Genomic DNA, 23047 nt, shown 5'->3' with positions numbered 1-23047 from the left:
ATTAATTGAAAAAGAGGAAAATGATCTGATTTAAAGGAAATTAATATGATTAAAAAAAAAAAAAAAAGATAGTGAATAGATGTTGGTTATCTTCAGCTTCTGCCTGAATTTTGTTAGCAGCTTTCAATCCCTCCACCTGCCTCTGCAAAACGGTTGCTGAATTTTAGTACAACTTATATTCTGCATCATTTACTGTTCAAGCGATTAGTTTCTTTACATCTTTGCTTAGAAACAACGTTAATGACATAACTGAGGTGTTGAAATAGTGAGCAAACACCAGGTAAAAGTACTTTTGAAACAGAGTCCCTGATGAAATCCTGGCCTTGAGCTGAAATCCTGCTTCTCTCGGCCAGTAACAGGTCATTATTCTGTCTGTGATGAAGGCTCCTCTCTCAGTTTCACAGGCTGTGATTAACGGCGAGGATTTATAATCACACCACGGCGGCTTTGATATTTGAAATTAGAGAGCGACGTGAGATGGAGTGAAAGGTTCCCCCGGTGAAACCACGGCCTGGCAGCGACTCATGACCAGAGTCCAGATGAGGAGATTAACCCCTGGACAGAAACATAGACGCGTAATGTGGACAGAAATGAATCAAAGGTGTCATTTAGAGAGGAAATGGGAGGTTAACATTACTCCTATCTGCATAATACAATGGATTTTTTTTTTTTTTTTTTTACTTTATTTACTAGAGAAGACTTACTGGGCATTTCTGGTCTTTTTCAGCAGCACTGTTTCATACGTAAACACTCAAAGACCCCACAGAGGTGACTCTTACTCTCTTGATTTGATGTATTTCCTGTTGAAACAGCACATTTGGACAGGATATGGTGCAGGGAAAGATCATGCACAAATGGAAACCAACAGGATCTCAGTTTGGGAGAGAAACAGTTTTATTTTGAAGGGATGAGAAGTCGACAAGAGAGGATGTTTAAAGACTTGAAAAGGTTTTATTGGTTGAAATTTTAATTTACGCCCACTAGTGCAGCATGATTTTAAAACTGTGAGTTGACAAGTATTAACATAATAAGTTTAGGGTCAAATGCCTTGTTCAGTGGCACATCATCAATGTCATCTACAGTATTATAACGTATAGTTTGCAATGTGGCCTGTTGACACACCTGCATCAGCGCTGATAAAATAACATCAAACAATATATAAAATACAGATTTTTTTTTTCTTTAAGTAACATCTGGCTGAGGATTAACATCTTGTGCAGATTTCCTTGAGGTCTGCAGGCGTCACACGGGCGACTGGATCTACTTTCCTTCGGCTCTGAGTGTAAAAACTAAAAGTTTGCAGCGAGCCGACACAGATTCACCCAGCAGAGAGAGATCTGAGCTGCCAAACAGTGTGACGGCAAGTGTTATTTCTCTACCCCATAACCTGTGACTGCATTCTGAAATAATGCACATTTATAATAATGTCGCTGTGAAATTCCTTTCCTCTCCATTAGACTTATTGTACGGAGGTATTAAAATGCTAATGCCGGCTGTTCTCAGAGCTCATAGTCACTGCTCATTTTTATTTTGAGAACCAAGTCTAAACCTGAAAACAAAGTCATTAACTCCACTCTCTCTCCAGGGTATTACATTTCCAGGAGTAATTTTGAGAGTTTGTAATTGCAGCACAGAGTTAGGACAGAAAAAAAAATAAAAATAAAACAAATGCTGGTGATGAAAGCAGATCCTCGGGGCGGTTCCTGTCAGACGTTGACCCACTCTGAACTTCGATGAAGGGTGTCAAAAAAAAGTGAAGATGTGCCGTTTGAGTGAAATGTTATTTTAATATCCTAAATAACACCTCATTTCATCAACACTTTGTCATCACTGATTAAGCTAATAATCCCACGAGGCTGAGTAATGCATCTGTATTAGTGACTGTCGCCTCTCATCTTGTCTGCTCAGAGCGGGAGACGGGGTGCAGACGGTGACTTCAGCTGTTCTTTATTTGTCTAAACTGTTGTGGGCATCCCGTTTAAAGATCTGTGGCATTTTAACATTACAAACAGGTTAGTGCATTGATTTTTGAGACATTAAAATTACAATCAAAGCCACTGCCATGAAGACCTGTAGCTTCTAACAGCCTCTACATTTCATTTTACACCTTTGAGTTGGATGTGCTGAAAATTTGTTGGATTCTTTTACTGCACAAAACAGGAAGAGGGCGCTGTTCTTCCAGAGCAAACGGAGCTGAATCTGTCCGAGTTTCTGGCAACAAGTGAAATAAATCACTTCTACCACTTTTCACCTCTTTAGTGAAGTAAAAAGAAAACAAGAGGAGCAGTGGGGGGGAACAAGCAGCAACATAAGCAACAGATTCTTTTAATTTGAAGAACAACTAAAAACAATGATGCAAGACAGAGGCTAAAAGTTGTTTTAACTATATTTACCGTAATTATACGAAGGTAGCACAATTAATTTCACAATGATGTATTGATGTTTAAAAACGCCACATGTAGCACCTTTAAATGTTTTTCTCTGACAGACTCTGAAAACCCTGTGACTGTCCTTTGTCTCACTAGTTCAACCTGAACTTACTGTTGGTGTGATTCAAGTTCAAGCTGATTTATTTAAGTTGACTTTACAAACTAAACTATTATTAAATCAGTTTTTTTTTTTACTGAAATATTTGTCCAATCATTATCAGCTATGTGTAATAAGCAAAATAAGAGGTTGCTATGATAAAGTGATAAATTAATGATTAATAATAAAATCTGATAAATTCTTTATAATCAGCCAGAGGTAAAGCAGAAACCAGCAGGCTAGTTGCTGTGTTATGTTAGTTTAGCAAACATGATATCAAAAAAAAAGAAAAAGTTTGACATGGAGTGTAGAATTTTTCCAGAAAGATGGAAAGAGCAGTTATTTTTTCTCTGGAAGGTAAAAGGCAAACATGTCTGCTGTGTATTTGTTGCATTTCTCTCTTCTGCTTTATGTAATTCAACATTTTGTGTTATTTTCATGAGACGACATGCAATTTTTCATTGATTGTTTGGCTTCAAATTGATTGATTTAAAATAATAAAGCAGAAAGTTGCCTAAAATACCGTTGTGTCGACTACCCAATATGAGTCCGACACCCCTGGCCTGCACGGATCCACCTCGTCAACTAAATGAGAACAAGGCAATGAAACAAAGACATCAACCCCTGAAGAAACAATGTGTCATTTGGATTGCTGCGTTCCTACAGGGGAGGTCAGAGGTCAAGGTTAGCAGAACAACAGCCTTGCAGCAGATTCAGTGTCTTGCTCAAGGACACTAAAACAGGGCGGGTACCAGCCGCGACGTGAGGACTGAACTCTTGTTGTCAAGTGCTCTCCACGCCTTCTTCGCCTCTTGACTTTAGCACTGCGTCTCCGCCGAGCGTTTGTTTGCGGTGCAGCCGAGGCTCTGAGAATTAAGCGTGGTGATAACAGGGTTGTTGAAGGCAGGCGCCACCGTCAGCCAGGCCTGTTAGATCTGCCGGGGTTTATTAAGGCAAGGTGATGAGCTGCAAATCCAGACAGCAGGGGTTGTGATGGCAGCCGCTGCTCTTGTCAAAACTGATTAAGGTATCCCGGCTCACGTCTGGCGGAGGCTGGGCCGGGGGGGGTGGGAGGTGTGAGGAGGTTACAGTCAACAGCCTGAGCACAACAATATCCCAGACGCAGTAATGTCTCAATAATGGGATGTGAACGCCGGTCAGACGGGGATGACACGAGGAGGGGAGAGAGCGAGGGGAAGCGGCGAGGACGGGAGGGGGATGATGGGAAGCCAAGAGTGATGGGCTATCACGGCGTGGACTCCGCAACAGATGGACCTCCACCTGAACGTCCCCCCAGGAAATAGCCTTTGATGTGGTGTCAAAAAACCGAGCGGAGGGTTTTAGGCCAAAAGGCTCCTTCTGATGTTTTTCTCTGGGTAGTTTGGTCTTTGGTCTCTGAGGGGTGGTTTTCGTAGTCCTTCATGGATTTGGGCGTAGTCTGGTGGTCTCCGGTGTATTTGATGTGGTAGTTTTGGGGTCTTTGCTAAATTTCATGGGGTCATTTGATGATCTCTAATACATTTTGTGGAATAGTTTGGTGGTTGGTGATGTATTTGGAGGTGGTCTAGTGGTTTCTGTGATATTTGGCGTGGTAGTTTGTGAGGAGGTTTGATGATCTCTGGTGTATTTGGTCAGGTAGTTTGTTGCCCTCTGAAGGGTGCCTTAGTAATCCCTAATGGATTTGGTGGTAGTTTGATGGTTAAGCATGTTGTGGTGGTCTCTCATGCTTTTGGTGGGGGAGTTTTGTCATCTTTGATAAATTTTGTGGGTTTGTTCGGTGGTTCTTGCTGTATTTGGAAGTGGTTTAGTGGTTTCTGTGATATTTTGTGGGATAGTTTGGTGGCCTGTGACAGTTTGTTAGGAGGTTTGGTGGTCTCTGATGTATTTCGTGGTGGTTTGGTCATCTCTGATTACGTAGTTTAGTTGGGTGGTCTCCATTTGTGGATGGCCTGGTGGTTTCTGATGTATTTTGTGGGGAGGTTTGGTGGCCTCTGGTGGATTTTGGGCACAACTCTTGTGTTTTCTGCTTTTTTTGGTTTGGTTGTTTGGAGAATGACGAATTCGGGGTTCGATTGCTGGTCTCTGATGCATTTGATGTGGTAGTTTTTTGGTCTTTAATGAATCGTGGGGTCAGTGGTGGTTGTTGATGTATTTAGAGGTGCATTAGTGGGGTTTTTTTTACATGTCGCCAAAGGGATCACAATGGAAATAAGCCTTACATTGTGTTATCCTGACTTTTCCTCTCATGTAAACACTATCTCAGCCCTGGCAGAGTTGTTAGTTGCTTTTAAAATGAAAATGTCAAACAAAATGAATGACTCAATCAATCAGTGATTTTTTTGGGTGGGTGGTCTGGTGGTCTCTTGATGTGTTTCATGGTGTAGTTTGGTTGTCTCTAACATATTTCACGGGGTAGCTTTGTGGTCTGTGATTTATTCGGGGCTCAGATTGATGGTGTTTGATACATTTCAGGGGTACTTTAGAGGGATGTGATGTATTTGAGGCAGTTTAGGGGCCTCTGAAGTAACTCCTGGGGTAATCTGGTGATCATCGATGTACTTCATTGGGTAGTTTGTAGCCCCGACTCAGGCTTAACATTAGGACCATTTTGACAGCAGAGAGGACCTACTTTTAAACATCTGGCCAAGTCCCAAACTGGTGCTAGATTAGTCAACATGCTGCATGCTAAAGCATTAGCATGTATAGCAGACTAAGCAATCTACCAGCAACACTGATTATTTCAGTGCCAATCCTCATGTAAGATATGGGGTGCGGTGAAAAATGGGCTAAACTCACAAAAAGTTGGTATGGTACATGATGAATTAATACAAAAAATAATAAATAAATAAATAAATAAATAAATAAAAAACATGGAATGCATCTGCAGTATTTCATCATCCGGACTACATGATGCATTGGCTCCTTCAGTCTGACTGCTTCAGCTTGGGCGCTCTCATTACTGATCCACTGATTTCATGGAAACACTCCTCGGTTCTGAGCAGCAGTGTGTCCTGAAAATACTCTTTCACAGCAAAAGGAGCTTAGCTGTGTTGATAGGCTCGGCCTCATGTTTACCAGTTACACACGGCAGCTGGCTCGCTGCTAAATAATCCCCAACTCATTCAACGTGCAGTTTTGGTGAGCGACAGGAGAACGCAGCTCTTTTTTAATTGAAGATAAAACGACCCCTCCCTTGTTTTGAATAATCTAGAGAGGGACACAATGGAGGTGAGACATGACAAACGTGTTTGGTGGGGGGATTGGGAAGATGTTTTTCACCTCATCCAGATGTGTGCCACCAGTAATGTTCCGCCACATGTTGGGAAAATGAGCTTGAATTAATCTGCAGTCTGGAGGAACGAGTTAAGCCGTGGAATCCACAATCTGCACCACGTTATGTAATTGTCTGCTTTGTGCTGGTCGTCAGTCTGCTATTCTTTTGTAATAATGTGACTTAGGTATTACATATTAATCCAACCATAAATATTAAACATAAGCTACAGAATATCTTTGGTGGTGAGAGACCAAAAAGAAAGCCTCATCTTATGCCAGCTCTACAGATCTGTCTGGAATAAACTAAATAAATAAAAATAAACTTTTCTAACGAGTAAATCACAAGGTTTTCTCCAAAATGAATAGTGAAAAAAAAAATGAAATATGAAAAAAGTCAACAGAGTTTATATGCATCAAAGTAAAAGTTGAATTTAAAAAGTAAAAGTAGAGTTGGGTTAAAGTAATTTTGGTAAAAATACAGTATTTTGAGGACATAATTGGACTTGCCTCTAAAATATGAAACGGTGAATTTCAAGCAGTGATTTTCTTTCAGAACAACTGTATTTTCTTTTGGACTGAAGCCGCTCCAGTGTGTACTCATTTACTCTGAAGATCCCCAAAATGAGACATTTGAAAAGTTGTTAATGCAAGGTTTTCCTGTAAGTGGTGAATTAGTGCATTGTTGAGCTGCGTCACTCCCGAGCCCCTCAACACGCCGCTGTCGCCCGCTCCAAGTTGCTAGGCTACAGTTCCAGGCAGCGGTTGCCCTCTCACTCATTAAAAATGTCTTTTGAAACACTAAAAGGCTGCTTTTACATGAGCCACTCGCCTCGCCTAACACCTCGCTTTGTGCTGCCTTGATTGGTTTGCTTGATTGTAATGTGACTAACCCTTCATTCACACAAGGACAAGATAAAAGCCCAGATAAAAAGCCTGCAAGGACAAAGGATTTCCTTGGCACAAAACTGAGTAAAATGTTACGTTAAAAAAAGAAATTAAAAAAGAAAAAAGAAAGCAAAAACCCTGTCTGTAGTTTTGACAAGGTAAAACCTACAGTACACTACACCACTGATTGATTGATAGATTGATTTTATTTGACACTTTCATTTTAAGAGCAGCCACCAGCTCTGCCAGGGCTGAGACAGTGCTTACATAAAATGAAAAGTCAGTATAACACAATAAAACCATAAGGCTTTTTTTCCAAGTCACTCATGATGACCACAGGCTATACGAAATAATCTGAAACGCTCAATTAACTGTCATACCCTCCATTTCCCAGGGAAATTCCATTTTCTACCATCGTTTTAAACGTATAATACAATTTTCATATCTCTTTATACAGTGGCAGCAATCGTAAAAACTCCCACTTGTGCATCATTCACCCTCCATCTATTCTGCACCAGCACTGCTCACAATTATAAAATGTTACATAAGATATCTACAAACCAAATTAGTATATTTTAACACAAACTGCATGGCTTAAAGAGAGCAAAATGTGATTTTTTCCAGGAATTCTTACACGTGCATTTTGCTGTTTATGCTGATTGTGAGTGTTTATGGTGTTTTATGCCTTGATGCGAACTAAATTTCCCACATTAGTGCCTCCATACCGATCTCATATGTAGCTGCAGCCAAGTATAATGCATAGTAATGTGCGGTGGATGGAAAAACATAGTATGGTGGTCTACAGTGCTCCATTCAACATACTGAGGATAAGGGCAAGGTGTCTTCCAGCAAGGGAATGAAGCAATCTGTAACCTTTACTGACCTCTAATGGTGAGAAGCAGGAATTACAATGGCAATGACGGAATCACTGGTGCAGCCCATCCACCCGTTTGTGTTTTTTGACCCAAACAATAATAAATGTATGTGCAAAATAAAAATAGGTGCACTAGCTAATTAGAGCACAGATACAATATGAATGTCAAGTGAAGAGATAATATATCACTGTGCAAAATGCAGCGATAATAATTCAAATCTGTCATTTGCTCTTTGGCTTGAGATGGAAATGTGGCTTGAGTAAAGTAGGCTGCAAGGTGAGAAATGGCAGCACCTGAGTCAATCATTTGTTGAGTCGTTGCCTCTTATTTCTCTGCACATATGTGGTCATTTTGTGCGGTGGGACGGTGCAAATCCCACCCACTGCCCTTTAAAGTGACTGCGACCTGAGGAAACCCGTCGGTAGTGATCAGCTGCTGGATCCTGGTGCAGCAGCGGGGGTTTCTGGTGCTGATGTTAATGAGCGCGGGTTGGGGAAGAAGCCCCCACCCTCCCTCCCCCCAAGGGTCCTGAGATGTCATTAGGAGAGAGGGCCCAAGGTTTAGCCTGGGGCGCTGTCTGAACTGGCCGGCCCCAGGCCTGGACTGTAGCCAGTCTCCAGGCTCACCTCGGGCCTTTCCTTTCCATCCACAGCCTAAAGTTCCCAAAATGAATGTTTGAACATGAATGTTGAGTGACTGTGATTAGCACGGCTTTCCAGAGGCACTGATACATCTCGTCTCTGCGTTTTATTATTACTATAATGTTATAAATGTGTAATCTGCCATTTATGTATTTATTTTTGAGTTCAACTGTTAATCAAACCGTGTGGGCGGGATGTGACGCCTCGGGTTTTCACTTGATGGAGTTGGAGTTTCTGTAGGTGGCGCTCTTCCCTTTGTGTCCTCTACTCATGCTAACTACCCAGCTCTTCCTCTTCTTCTGTTTACCCCGAACAAGCCGCTGTTGCTGTGGCCTGACATTTAAAACACATCACGTCGTGTGCACCACATGATTTTTCCCAGAGGCCAAACACTCAGAAATTTGCCAAATGCAAATTTATTTATGAGACAGTTTTGTAGATTACCACTTTAACAGGCTCGGGGCAAAATGTGCTGCTCTGCTCTCTGCAGCTAACAGGGAGCTGAATAAACTTTAACCCCTGAAGCCAGGTAGGCCGAGGCGGCTCATGGCTGTTAAAACAAAACACCTTCTAGTACCATAAACGCAAACTTTATTTATTTATTTATTTATTTATTGTGGATGTGCATCTGGAATGAGAAATGAGTGCTGAAGTGGCAAAGAAAGGCTGCATCCCTGTGACAGCACTGCTGATGCAGCAGTCTGCCTGCATTCCTGGGCATTTTAACCTCAAGTCCTCAGTGACAAACGTAATGTAGTAAAGTACGCCCTCTAGTGGTAGAAGCATGCTATTTACCTCTGGCCAGGCCCACCGCTGGCCTTGGTACAGTAACAACAACAACAACAACAACAACAACAACAACAACAACAACAACAACAACAATAATAATAATAATGATAATAATATTAATACTCATGAACTGCATGACTTTGACCTGAGGAACCTCATCTGATTTTAATTATTTATTTTAATTAAAATTTTGTAATATTTATTTTTAATTTACATTTTTGCTTTTATTTTATATTTTAAAAATGTATTATTATTTTTATTATTATTTTTTAATTATCATTTTTTTATGGTCACTTGTCATGTAGTGTAACATCACATAGTCTTAGCTGTTTTGTATTCTCGAGGAGGTATGGAGCATCTTGTCATTGTGCTAACCTCATGTCAGTGAAATATCACAGAAATTCCCTTCTTATTTCAAAAACAGAATTTATTAACATTTTAGGCTGACATTAATCATAAATAAATGGTAGAATACATGATAGTAAGTAAAAAGCATCAATTAATCCTTTAGATGAATGACTTTTTATTTACATTATCATGGCCACCAGTTAGATCTTGTTGTTATCAGTCCTAAAATTGCTGTGCCATGTCGACTAGAAGCAAAACTGAAGAAAATGAATTTGTGTTTGGTTTAGGAAGAAGGAGTCTAATTTTTTACTTGTCTGAGCCAAAGTAAATGTCGGAGCCGGCCAGGTGCAGTGTGGGCGGGTTAAAGCTGCAGGAGCTGCTATTTTGATCTCAAGATGCTCTTTCTCAGTCCCATCCTTATGAAATGAGATGATACAGATTCAAGGTTTTACTCCAGTAGAAGTAGAAGTACTGTTCCTCTGCTGGTATGTGACTGCAGTAGAAGTAGAAGTACTGTTCATCTGCTGGTATCTGACTGCAGTAGAAGTAGAAGTACTGTTCCTCTGCTGGTATCTGACTGCAGTACAAGTAGAAGTAGTGCAGTAAAAGTAAAAAGTAAAAGTGACTGAGCTCCTTTTTCCAAACAGTAACTGTGTTAGCTGGGATCTTTTCCATGCAGTTAGAAAAGGAGGAGAGAACACGCTGCACACTGCATGCTTTTAAAGGGGCATTACACTCAACTGAAGTGAGGACCCTGTAGACTCAACTGACACATGTGGAGTAAGCACATCATGTGATGGTTGAGTGTTGTTCATTTTTCCCTTGAGCTGCTTTTATTGTGAAATTTTGAAAAAATGACAGAAAGTAGAACCAACAAAGTAAAAGCAGGTTCCTCTTTTCATCTTTGCTGACTGAGCTTTTATTGTGAAAGGTGTCACATTCTGTCACTGATCATTTGTTTCTCTGAATTGGATCTGATTTAAAATGCAATTAAGGACAAAACTAAAGCTAAAATGTAAGTAAAAGTAAAAGTACTGACTTTAAATGATAACCAACAAAGTACAAGTACACAAAAAACCTTTTAAATTACAGTATTTATTTATTTATGTATTTATTTATTTATTGGGACTGACCGACTAACAGAGTGTCCCCTCCTGGCTGCTGGTTGCAGAAAAACAAAAAACAAAAAAACGACCATGTTGTTACTGGTTGTTTTTGCACTGAATGCATGAATGAGCACACACACACACACACACACACACACACCACTGCCCTCTCACTTCATTTTGCTCTATTCCACTGTGTCAGCATTTTACAAGCTCCTCATATCCTTCCCTGTTTTTCTCCTTTACCCCTGTCTCGTCCTTAAACACACACACACACACACACACAGAGTTTTTGAGGTCAACCTCTTCTATCTACGTCATATGTTTCTGTATTTTTTTTTTTTTTTTTTAAATATAGTATAAATTTCCTTTTGTTGAATGCTGTACTGGCACTTAATCTTTCCATACGGGATATTTTGGTATGCCTACTGAAACTAAGGATATTACATTATTACATTATTACATTATTATCATAACAGGTTTATGTGCTATAGCTTAATTAACGTGTCATCTGTCAAACGCCTGCTCTTTGTGCTTTTAAACCTTTGAACTCTGACCTATAGGCCTCTGGATGGACTGAAGTAAATATATATATATTTCCTTCTCATAACCAGTTTCTGCTATTCAGATCCAAGTATAGTAACCAGAGAGGAGAAAAACAAAACAGAGGTCTCACTCTGTCCCAATATCAAGGAACTACAAAACTGTGTAGTGTCATGGTGTGCCTTAAGGTAATGGTCAAATGAGTTGTGACAGTTTGGTAATAAACACTGTAAATAAATACAGTGGTGTGGTTAGGGTTCGTGTTTCTCAGTTAGGACTACATTTCACATTCACCCTGTCACTTTCTGTCACAAAGAAAATGTAGAATGAGAGGAGCAGCTCAGTCTGCCTGTGTTAAGTCATGTAGCAGTCCAATGACATTTCCTGCAACATATGACCTAGCATTGCTTTTATTCTTGTGGTTGTAGGTATTAATTTATATTTTCTTTTTTCCTACAGCCTTTATAAAATCTCTTTTACTGTTCTTTACTGTTCAACATCCTTCTGTTATCTCTCCATGGTGTGTTTTACTTTTTTTTTTTAATGTGTTTTGCTTTCCTGTCTTAACCTTATTTTAACCTCTGTTGTTATTTTGCTTCGAGTATTCTGCTTTTGCAATTTGTAAACTCTGTTTTTAAAGGTGCTATGTAAATAAAGCTTATTATTATTATTATTATTATTATTGGTCATAGAAGTATGACCACCGTTTTTTTTTTTTTTTTATTTATTTGGAGCCAGAGTGAGCAGCCAGAGGCAAAGGGGTGTAGTGACCTGACACCAGGTAAACAGCAGTGCACTGTAACTGCTGGACCGGGCAGCCTACAGTTCTCAAACTGCCTGAACATTATTGCACCACTGTGTCGCAATTTCACTCAGCTCTTGATATCTGTATTCATTTCATTCGCGAAAACTAAATTTATTGTTTCACTTTTTATACTTTTTTGTTTTATCTTTTGCATGTACTGCTGAATATTATGTTTGCGCTGTTATTAAAAAAAAAAAAGTCACATTAGGCTGAAATGAAATTAGCATCTGAGACCAAAACCTGTGGAGGAAACTAATATTAATTGAGTTTTATTGTATTAATTATTGATTTTATTTTATTAATTGACTTTTATTTTATTAATATTTTATGATAAGTTGGTTGTGGGGTGATTAACATGGGCGGGGTTTAAAATAATTGATCATAGCCCCGCCCATTAAATGACGTCACCCCGCTTTCCCAGACGCAGAGGCTGGGTCAGTTCTATTCCCCACTGAGCGGCTGCTCTTCCTCAATAGACGATCTTCGCTGTCACACGCCGCTGCGCCAAAGCAGGAAAAACAACACCGCGGCTGCTTCCGGTTTCCCTCCCAGCAGTCAGCTGCCTCCTGCGGGTGGATGTAGTCCGGTGTCCTCCTCCGCTCGCCGCCGCGATGGGGGAGAACGACGACAGCGAGATCATCGAGCACCACGTCGAGGAGGAGATGGAGAAGAAGCGCAGCAGGAGCCAGGCGTCCTCCTCCTTCCTGGAGAGCGTGACGCCGTCCGAGCGGGAGGGCCGCAGCGGCACGCAGTCCTCCCACCGCCTGCTGGCCTACAGCGACGCGCTCATCTCCATCATCGCCACGGTCATGGTAACGCAGCGAGCCCCCCTCCGACACCCGCACACAGGCCGGGGGGCACCCGCCCTGCCCAAGTGTCCTTGAGCAAAGAGCCCGGCCCCTACCGGCTGCAGGGATGCTGCTCTGATGTTGTTATTATAATAATTATCAGAAGACTCCCTGTGGTCCATAAAGAGCTGGGAATCAGTGTTGATCTGCACAGGTGTGGCTGAGCTGGGTTAAAAACAAAAACAAAAAACTCCCAGCTTTCAAATTCAGATGTGGAAAAGTTTTGGAGCTGAGCGATATGAATTAAATTGAAATCAAATCAGATTTAGTGATGGAGCTCTTCTAAATACAACCAAATGTGACCAAAGGGCTTTACCATAAAATACTGAGACAGTGAGATAGCAGCAATAACAAGTAAATAAATAATAGTAATAGTGTGTACTCGAGTTGAGGGGGGATGAGGGTGGATGGCATCCCCCCTGAAATAAAAACGGTCAAAATCATCCCCCCTGTAAAACTGCCAGTGAAAAGTGAAAAAAATTGACCATCCCCTCTGAATTTTTTTTTTTACAATTAAAAATGATAAGAGCACAGGAGAATCAAAAGTCTGGGAACACAGGTGAGTCTTTAGTTTTAAAAATGTCAACCAAGGAGGAACTCTTAATTAAATATCAATGTTTTTGACTGAATACCTTGATATTGATACTGTATTACTGACTATTGGTGCCTTGACACAGTAAGACCCTTGGAAGACAGTCATGTGATATGATGATCAAACTGGTGGAGGCCAAAGTTATTATAGTTAACGTAACTAAAAACTAAAACAAGGTGTGACAAAACATCTTAATTGACTAAAATGAAAATAAGCCAGCAAACCCACAAATAAAAATAAAAACGAATAAAAACAAACTGTAATAACTGGCAGAGGCAACAGCTACAGCAGTTGAATAAGTAAAAAAAAAAAAATGCATCCCTTCACTGTAAAGCAGCCTTTAAAACCTGAGAGTCAATACATGTTTCACAATATTACAATATCTGAAATCCCAGAACTTATTGTGTATGTTATCAGAATATTGATATAATGCCCAGCTCAAGAACAGAGCAAAAGGTCAGGAAGGCTTGAGAAAATAAAATGTGTTTGGGTGTTAATAAAACTATAATTATTATATATATATTCCCCCCAAAAGATTAAATGTTCAAATGAACTCATTGAGGTCTGGGTGTGTTTTAAAATGCAAGACGGTGAACACTGATGTATGTCTTGATCTGTAAATGTCATGTTTGTCCTCATACATTTTTTTTTGTTTCTTATTTATTCACAGATATTACCTGTTGCACACACAAAAGTGGAAGATAACGAGGTAACACCTGGAGTAACCCTACAATAAATTTCAGCAGGATACTGCAAAAAAATCAAAGCAAAAAACTAAAAACTATAGTCAATGTCTGTGAGGAATATTATAATGATTCCATAATAAATAAAAGTGGTTGACATACTGTATACCAGCTATATAGAAACTATAAAGTAATGTAATAGACAATGAATTTTGAGTAATATTGTAGAAATACAGTCATTTTTGGTTGAGAAATGTGAACTATCAGTGTTGATGTTGTTTGTAGGAGCTGAAGGAAAGCGTGCAGCTCCTGCTGACGACCAAGATCGCTGTTTATCTGATGACCTTCCTCATCGTGACGGTTGCCTGGGCGGCTCACATCAGGCGAGTTATTACTGTTATTATTATTATTATTATTATTGGTATTATTACACCTTTCAAATTTACGATTCATCACTTACTCGTCCCTCATGTTGGATTTCACAGGTTATTTCAAGTGATCGTACGGATTGACGATTGCCTTGCACTCATGAATCTGGTGAGTACGAGTCAGTATTGAGGCAGAGGATTATTCACCTCTGACCTCCAGATGTGTGAATGAAAATGGGTTCTCTGGGCAGCCACGGCTCTCCCCTTTGCAGACACGCCCACCTTCTGCTAATCCCATGCAGTTTGGGCCACAAAGCCTGCAGTCCACATGTGTTCTTGTGGGCTGTTGTAAAATGGTGTGTGTGTGCAGACTGGGGCCTAAACAGTCTTGGAGCTGCATCAGTTGGCTTTGACTGGAAAGCTGAGACTCTTGTGGATTCAATGAGCCACATTTGATTCATGTGTGATGATGTTATCCCCCATAGCAGCCCCTCCATGGAGTCAGAGCATTTTTTCAAACCAGACGTCACTGTATAAAATGACCTCTAGTGAAACCAAATGACAGCACAAATTTTTCCATGGTGTTCCTCAAGGTCTTGGCGTCCTAACGTGGTATTTTGGAGGGATTTTAAACCATTTTTACTGATTTTCAGATGGTGAAAAATGGTTAAATTTTGCACCAAATCTTTTTAACAACATAAAAATTGCTGCAGCAACTTATGACACATCACTGAGCATGGGAAAGGCTTCATATACTTCCATCATCATGTTCCACCTCTTAGACACTCCAGCTAAATACAAAAATAAAGAGGTGTCTAACCAAAACACAATGCTTATTACAGATTTATGACCAGAATAACGTGACACACAGTGCAGAGCTGCATCTTAAATTCATTTTAAGGTCTGCAGCTTTCAGATGATGCAGATCCCCTGCCTCCCTTTATGAAAATGGGTCTAAGAAAAGGGCCAGAGTGTTAAGAGGTTAAGCTGCTTTTTAATTCCAGCTGGCATTAGATGGAGCTCTCTGAAATGTCTGCAGAGGTTTCTACAAGTGGAGATCATAGCCTGTGTGTTTACCAGACGGTGTGATCGTAGTTACAACACGGGTATTATGTGTACGTGTGTGTGTGTGTTGTGCTGATATCACAGTGCTTGTCTCGCCTGAGTCATTCTCACTTTCTCTCTCTGTTCTCCGCCTCCTCTCCCCGCTCTGTCTCAGGCCTGCATGATGCTGATAACCTTCCTGCCGTACACGGTGAGTAGCAGTCAGTCAGCAGGCAGCGCTGCTCGGAGTGTTTGCACGTAATAAAAAAAAAAAAAAAAAAAAAAAAAAAAAACGAGCGGTCAGGACGGGCCGGTGTCGTGCGAGCGTCTCTAACTCTCTCCTCGTCTCCTGTGCAGTTCTCCCTCATGGCCACCTTCCCCGAGAAAGTCCTGGGCATTTTGCTCTTCTGTGCTTGTGTGATGGTGATTGGCCTCATCCAGGTGAGCAGAGCACAGCCACGTGCACCCGGGAACACCCATGACAACACAGAAATACATATAATATCATGTAATATATTATAACAATGAAATAATCATAATGAGGAGAATAATCGTGATGATAATAATAACAGACTGCATAACTGTACACTATTTAACTGTTAAATAATATACCTGTGTAAACTTCAATAGAGCTTTTACACTTTACATATTCTCAATGTCTTATTTCTGTTTATGCTGTTGTAATATTATCGTAGAATGAATGCGCATTTTTTTTTTTTTACAAATTTCTGACGTACAGATTTTCATATATCCTGTTTCCCCTGTCTGTTTCTTAAAATTTCACTTGTTTTTATGTATTTTTTTCTCTTGTGAATTTGAGTCAGTTTCCCCCTCGGGGAGCAAGAAATCATTTCTGATTCTGATTCAGAAACCTGGCAGTTTTGGTGACCTCATGACCTTCCCTCTGCCATCTGAAAGAAATCAGTGGTGAAGCGATTAGCCGATTGTCAGAAAATGATCATAGTTTGGATAATTGATCGTTTTAGACAGTGGTCAGGTAAAAATGTGGTTGGCAAAAAAAACTTTTGCTGATTCAGCGTCACAAAAATCACTAAGATGCTAAGATTGTCCAACTTTCCTCTGTTCATATCATTACAGAATTAAAACTTTGTTTTTGGCAGCTGTTCCGACTGAGGAAGCAGTGTGAAGACGTCACGCTGGGTTCTGCTAACTCTCCATGAGACTTTGGCATCATGTTTCATCCTGTATACACTAAATGATTCATCACTTAATTGAAAAATTAACCAATAGATCAATTAGCAAAGGAAGGAGTCATTAGTTGCGACCTTAGGATAAACCCCTGCGCTCCTTGTTGCCGCATCAACACGGTGGGAGTTTATGCAGAAACGGCCTCCGGCATGCAGCCGTCATCGCCGCTGCAGCTTTTTCTCCTCAAATGTCATTAAAGAGCCGAATAATTTTTCACTTCACCACAAAACAGACAGCGTTTTGTCCTCTGAGATGGTTTCTGAGGACACAAAATGTGACTCTTGTTGAACGAGTCGACTGAGGACACTCATTTGAATGTAAGAAGACAAAATGCCTGCTGCTGTTAAAGTAAAACATTAAAGTTAGAAACTGTTTCAAGATGTTGACGTAAAAATGATTAATTTCAGGGGATATTTTTTCTCCCTGAAATGCATCTTTAAGGATGTTTTGGGCAAAATACCCTTTTTCCGACGCACCCAGACTGAGACGAGATGTTCGATTCCATTTTTACCTCTGAACGTCCACCGGTTCGGTTCCTGTGGGTAGCATTTTGTGTTAGCTTAGCATAAAGACTTGAGGTCTATGGGAGTCGTTAGCCTGGCTCCGTCAAAGTGAATAATAAACCGTACAGCAGCTATTCCTGTAATGTTTTTGTGATGAACCATTTTAACCGATCTACCCACTTCAATTCATTCTTTGATTTTCTGCACCCTCTAATTCCTCGCGGCGGTCGAGGAGGCGGTTGTGTTTTTAATGTCCGTTCACGTGTCCTCTCTCCCCGTCCAGTCAGTGATTGTGGTCTACGCGTTCAGCCGTCCCTTCCTCCTGAACGAGCAGATCCAGATCTCGGAGAACCAGACCTTCTACAAACACCACATCCTCAAGGTCATCATGAGGGTTCCCATCATGTGCCTCTTCGCCAGCATCTTCTCCTTCATCTTCTTCCAGCTGGTAGGTGGAGCTCTCGATTAATCATCTCAATTAATCGCAATCAATTGCTCATTACCACTTTAATGGTTAGGCATTAGTTTGATAATCACAATCAATTGAGATTTCACGGAAACAAGGCTGCTGCTCTCTCTAGGTTTTGCAGTCCAACTTGCATAAAAGAGAAGTTATCAACGATCTTGACGGTTTCATTTCTTCATTTGTGATCTTGGTTGGTTTCTTTCGAGTTTGTTGTTTCAATGAGACGTTCGTGTCTGCGTGATCTGGATTTGACTTCCACAGCCACGTCTCTAACCTCGAGGCCTCTCATGCTCAGATGTTGTATGCAGTAAAATTCTCCATTTTGTCTCTCAGTCCTATGTGCTGCTGGCCATCGTCATCTTCCTGCCGTACATCTCCCAGTCTCTGAGGTGGTGTCGCAGCAAAGCCATCGGTAAGCACTCGAATTCCTGCTGTGATTGTGTGTGTGTGTGTGTGGGGTTTAACATTTGACAGGCAGGAAAAACTGCAATTAAATATGTATTTATGTTTGGCCACATTTGAGAAAACTAGGGATGCACAGCGTTGGATTTTTTGCTGATATCCAAAAGACCGATATTTTCCAACTCTTTTGGCTGATAGCTGATGCCGGTACCGTTATATGCAAATATGTATTTTTTCACACCTAGGGTTAGGGTTAGGGTTATTTTGTAGAATCAAAATATTATTATGGCTACTTATCCTGATAAGGCCCACTGGCAGACAAAGTACAACACAAATGTAATGTAATGTAAAATAAGAAAACTACTTCAACTTAGCTTATGTAAAACATGTATATTTGCCAGGCCATTTGACCACATATCTAAGTTCCATTTCATGCTGATACTGATATTTCATTTTAAAGTCAATACTGGCCGATACTGATGACGTGCTGATATTATCGTGTGTCCTGAGAAAAAAATGTTCAGCATTTTGGAGTGAAGCTCCTGACATAGACCATCCATTTGAAGAAAACAAAGTGATTTTGTACATTGTCCTCAGGCCAGGTGGAGGACACCCCGGACTCCATGTTGTTTTACACTTACCACCCGAACGAACCCCTGAGCAAGGAGCGAGTGGAGGCTTTCAGCGACGGAGTCTATGCCATCGTAGCCACGCTTCTCATCCTGGACATTTGGTCTGTTGCTTTTTCTCATTTCCTCTCGGACAGTCGGTGTAGGGCTGAGTGGATGGGATGGATTGATGCATACAGAAATAATGTAAACTCAGTCATGTAGAGGCACAGGGACATTTTCCGTGGGCGTCACGCTCGATGCATGCAGTGTTTTGTTCTCAGATGAAGGTTTATTCATTTCAGAGGAGAATATTCACTGCTGCAGCATCATTCTGTTAAAGATGATGTAGCACTGGGTTTATTATACTCACACACTGATAATGCATGCATACAGTAAACCAAATTTATATCTTGTTTGGTTAGCTCTGTCTGTTGGTGATCAAAGTTAAATCGATACCTACCTGATCAGTGTCGGGTATGTTTGAGCTCAGGATTGTTGTGTAAGATTTTGCACAAGCTATAATTTGGACTTCTAACCCCGCCTCCTTTCGGTTCCTCTTGGTTCCCTCAGCGAGGACAACGTCCCAGACCCGGCGACGGTCAGGGATCGCTACGGCGGCAGCCTGACAGCGGCCCTGCAGAGCTACGGCCCCGAGTACCTCGCCTACTTCGGCTCCTTCGCCACAGTCGGCCTCCTCTGGTTTGTCCACCACTCGCTGTTCCTCCACGTCACCAAGACGACGCGCTTCATGGGCCTGCTCAACACTTTCTCCCTGGCGTTTATCGGAGGTCTGCCGCTGGCCTACCAGCTAACGCACGAGTTCCCGCGCAACTCCCGCAACGAATTGGAGGCCATTCAGATTAGCTGCGTTATCATTTTCTTTGCAGGTATATTCCAGCTCGCTATTTGGGTGGTGGCGCTTTTCAATGAACGCGAAACCCTGCACCCGTATGTAAGATATGGCGGACGCGAGCATGTGTTCATGCTGGCGAAGCTGGCGTTGTACCCTTGTGTAGCTCTAGGGACATTTTTCCTAACTTGTATTTTGAGTAAATTTAGCGCCCCGATTTTTCACCTGATGGAGATCACGGTGCCTTTTGCCTTCCTGGTGTTGAGGCTGTTGGTGCGCGTTGGGTTGGCGCTGCTGCGGCTGATTTTCTGTCCAGAGAGGCCAGACCCGAGGACTGTTTTAGAGGAGGAAGATGAGGAGACGAGGACGCCGTTCAGCGCACTAGTCACCTAGCCGTGAGGAAGGGAAGTAGCCGCAGGAAAGTGAGACGACTGGCGCAGCAATCAGGCACTGCAGACATGCATGGCCACCAAAGAGTTGAGGGTTAGATTCCATTTGAATTAGATTCTTGTCAGGAAGCCACGGAGTCAGAGCTGAGAACGATTTGGGAAATAACAAGTGGACTGCCCTCTTTTCCACGCTTAAGCTTAAGTCAAAATGTTGAGTAGGAATCAGCTGAAATGGAGTTGGACGCGACCTCGACTGCGTTGTGTTGAAGGGAAGGTGCAGAGCAGGTGGAGGACGGTGAGGAAAAACACAGTGGACCAGAAGAGTTACGGGTACAGTAACAGTCTATTAATACTGACAGCCAAAGTCGATCCATCCGTTTTATTTTTTAACTAATAACTTTGTTGATTTTCTAACGCTAGTTTTAATCAGAACAACCAACAATCACCATGGATTCTGTTGGATTTAGATCATCGAAACAAACGCAAATGCTCATCTAACACTAAGCCACAGTGAAGTTTCCCACAGTTATAATGGGTCTCAGACATGTTTTGAAATTGTATAGCTGAGCGCACCAGTCGCCATGCAGTTTCAACTCTTCCAGTTCAACCTGAAGAGGCTCAATAGAAAGAACCGATATTGAAATAATAACTCAACCAATCCGATTACACAGTAAAGATCCAGACTCCGTCCAGTCACTATGTTGTTTTATAACTTTTTATTAACCCAGGGCTAGATTGTTGGCCTGTTCAGACACATTCAGTCACTGACATTAATACTTTAGAGCTGCTAGTTGCTTGTTGGCCGGAGCGGCTGGGCTTTAAGGAACCTCGCTCTGTCTCAATATTTATTTTCTAATCTGACACGCCCGTTTGTCTTGTTACTGAGCGTGACGACGGCATAAGGATTTGTGAAGACATGACATTGTTGGCAGATCTACAGATGTTTAAATGTCTGGAGTGCTGGGCGCTTCAAAGACACATCGTACGGGTACGGCCATAAAACTCTAAACTGAACTTTTTAAGAATGTTAGGTCGATGTTTATGACTCAGATAGTTTTAGCGTCGTTCGATGGAAGCCTTTCAAGATATTGCACTGCGACATTATTTCAAACGTACGGGAAGGCTTTGCACTAAGAATGTCCCCTAAATGTTAGAGAGCTTCTCATACCATTCTTGTTTAGCTATATCTGAGGTACAGTTTGATGTGGGGAAAAGGCCAGGTATTGTTTTTAGTTACATTTATACTGATTTAAAAAAAAAAATTATAGAAAAGCCTCACAAAAAAAAAAAAAAATCCATCCATTCTCCCGACACTGAACGATGAGTGTACAGTAGATCTCAGTATGGAGAGATATATCAGAAGGTGTAGTACATTTGTCCAGAAGGGGTCGCTGTTGTTTCTGTTGATGAGATCTTAAGATAATTGAAGCCACTTTCTGTAATGCTTTGATGTTTGACATGTACAGTTATGTATGCTTAATGTTGACACTGGAGAATCACAGCGGAGATGCACTTTAATCGAGACGGTGGCCGGTGATATTTGATATTTATCTGCAGACGGACTGACAGCTGGAATCGCCGTGTTGGAAGAGCGACAACCGAATCAAAACACATCGCCTCCTCCTCCCTGAGGGAATAAGCCAGTTTTTGTTTTTAATTAAAGTCGGTAGGTCGATTAGCGGCTTTTCCTCTGAGTGCAAAGTACATTCAAAAGGAAGGAAGGAAGGAAGCCTAAGCCATTTGCCATGACTGCATGCGTCCACTTGGCATATTATAAAGGGACTGGGATGTATTTCACTCAACTGTCAAATTGTAAATCATTGTCTAACTAGTTAAGTGTCGGTCAGCTGCCTGCATCGAAATCACTGCACTGCTGCTCAAACTGAAGCAATGACCATCAGAGTCCATAGTGACACTCTGTTCCTTTGGATAACACATCCGACCAATAGCTGTCGACCTTGAAGCCGTCCCATAATGCCGTTGGCCCACCCCGTCACACCAGCTGCGTCTTCACTCGCCTCCGTCTCATTGGACGCCGCAGCACTGCACAGACAACAGGCCTGTTTTGTCGGTACAGTAGCAGCGTTGTCGTTCTTCCAGCACGGCGGCGTGTCCGTCCTGTCCGTCAGACGGTTCCTGGTCTCTGCTCTGGAAGCGAAGGCAGCGTCTCTTTGTACAGCTCGACGACTGCAGACAGGGCATCAGCTCTTTAATACTGTGCAAAATCTTTTTTTTTTTTTTGTAAATGTCCAATCATGACTTGTCATGCCTTGTTTTGTGAATAAATCTTAAGTTGCTCCTTTGATGTGAAGCAAACATGAAGTATTTCCTTTTGTTAATCTTGTTGTTGGTAAAGGAATGCTCCAATATTTTGGGCAAAATACCCTTTTTCCGACTTCGAAAGACTGAGAAAGGATGTTTGATATCATTTTCACCTCTGTACGTCCACTGGTTTGGTTCCTGTGGATAGCATTTTGTATTAGCTTAGCATAAAGAGTTGAAGTCTATAGGAGTCATTAGCCTAGCTCTGTTTGGGTTTGTTGGAAAAAGGGGTATTTTACCCAAAACATTGGAATATTCCTTTCATGAATGTATGTAGAAGATAAACTGCAGCCATACTACCTTCTTCAACTTGTTACCTGCTGACACTTAATTTCAAACGTGCGTAACACAAAAACTGGACATTGTAAAGAAAAAAATAAAGATTTTATTCACCTCCATACAGTATACAGCTTCACAATATCCATAATTAAGATATCAATAATATATGTGGTTTATACATCACTTTGTATTGCCCATATATTAACAGTAGTATTCATCAATACAATTCCTGTAATCCAATCTTATCCACTCCTAAAGCTATAGATTTTTCCATTAGAAAACATTTCTGCATAAAGCAAATCAAAGAAAAATGTACACAAACCGATAATTAAATTAAAAAGACATGCAACCCAACATTTGCAGTGTATAATAATAATTACCTGACAACTGGGTCATCAGAGCTACAGTACCTTTTTGTCTGTCCATTATGACGTTTACCCAAAGTGTACGACTTCATAATTTAAAATCTAAATTTGTTCACACAATAAGTTAGATCTAATTCGAGCTACGGTTGTAAAATAGTTCTGAGAGTCTCTAACACTAAATCCCTCAGCTGTTTCTGGTGTCTGTCTCTTCTATTTTTGGTCAGACTGTGTTAGTTTTGACAGTCGCACAGATGACCTGCGTGCTTCGCGTCATCGTGTACAGATTCTGAACAGCCAGTTGTAAAACTCGACAGGTTTCATACAG

General features: G+C 41.2%; 1 protein-coding gene across 1 annotated transcript; it reads left to right on the top strand.

Annotated features, from left to right (window-relative positions):
• The first annotated feature begins 459 nt into the window (after positions 1 to 459).
• Positions 460 to 21087, top strand: tmem175 (transmembrane protein 175). Its single transcript, XM_030061119.1, has 11 exons — positions 460 to 575; positions 12268 to 12603; positions 13902 to 13940; positions 14200 to 14297; positions 14400 to 14451; positions 15502 to 15537; positions 15684 to 15767; positions 17322 to 17486; positions 17838 to 17916; positions 18504 to 18639; positions 19088 to 21087. Exons 1-11 carry the CDS (start codon positions 525 to 527, stop codon positions 19758 to 19760), a joined length of 1749 nt encoding a protein of 582 aa, XP_029916979.1. The 5' UTR covers positions 460 to 524; the 3' UTR covers positions 19761 to 21087.
• Positions 21088 to 23047: the final 1960 nt, after the last annotated feature.

Source organism: Myripristis murdjan, chromosome 9 (genome assembly GCF_902150065.1).
Source record: "Myripristis murdjan chromosome 9, fMyrMur1.1, whole genome shotgun sequence".
Taxonomy (NCBI): Eukaryota; Metazoa; Chordata; class Actinopteri; order Holocentriformes; family Holocentridae; genus Myripristis; species Myripristis murdjan.
The sequence above is the reverse complement of the archived record's forward strand: the minus strand, read 5'-3'. Positions and strand labels throughout refer to the sequence as shown.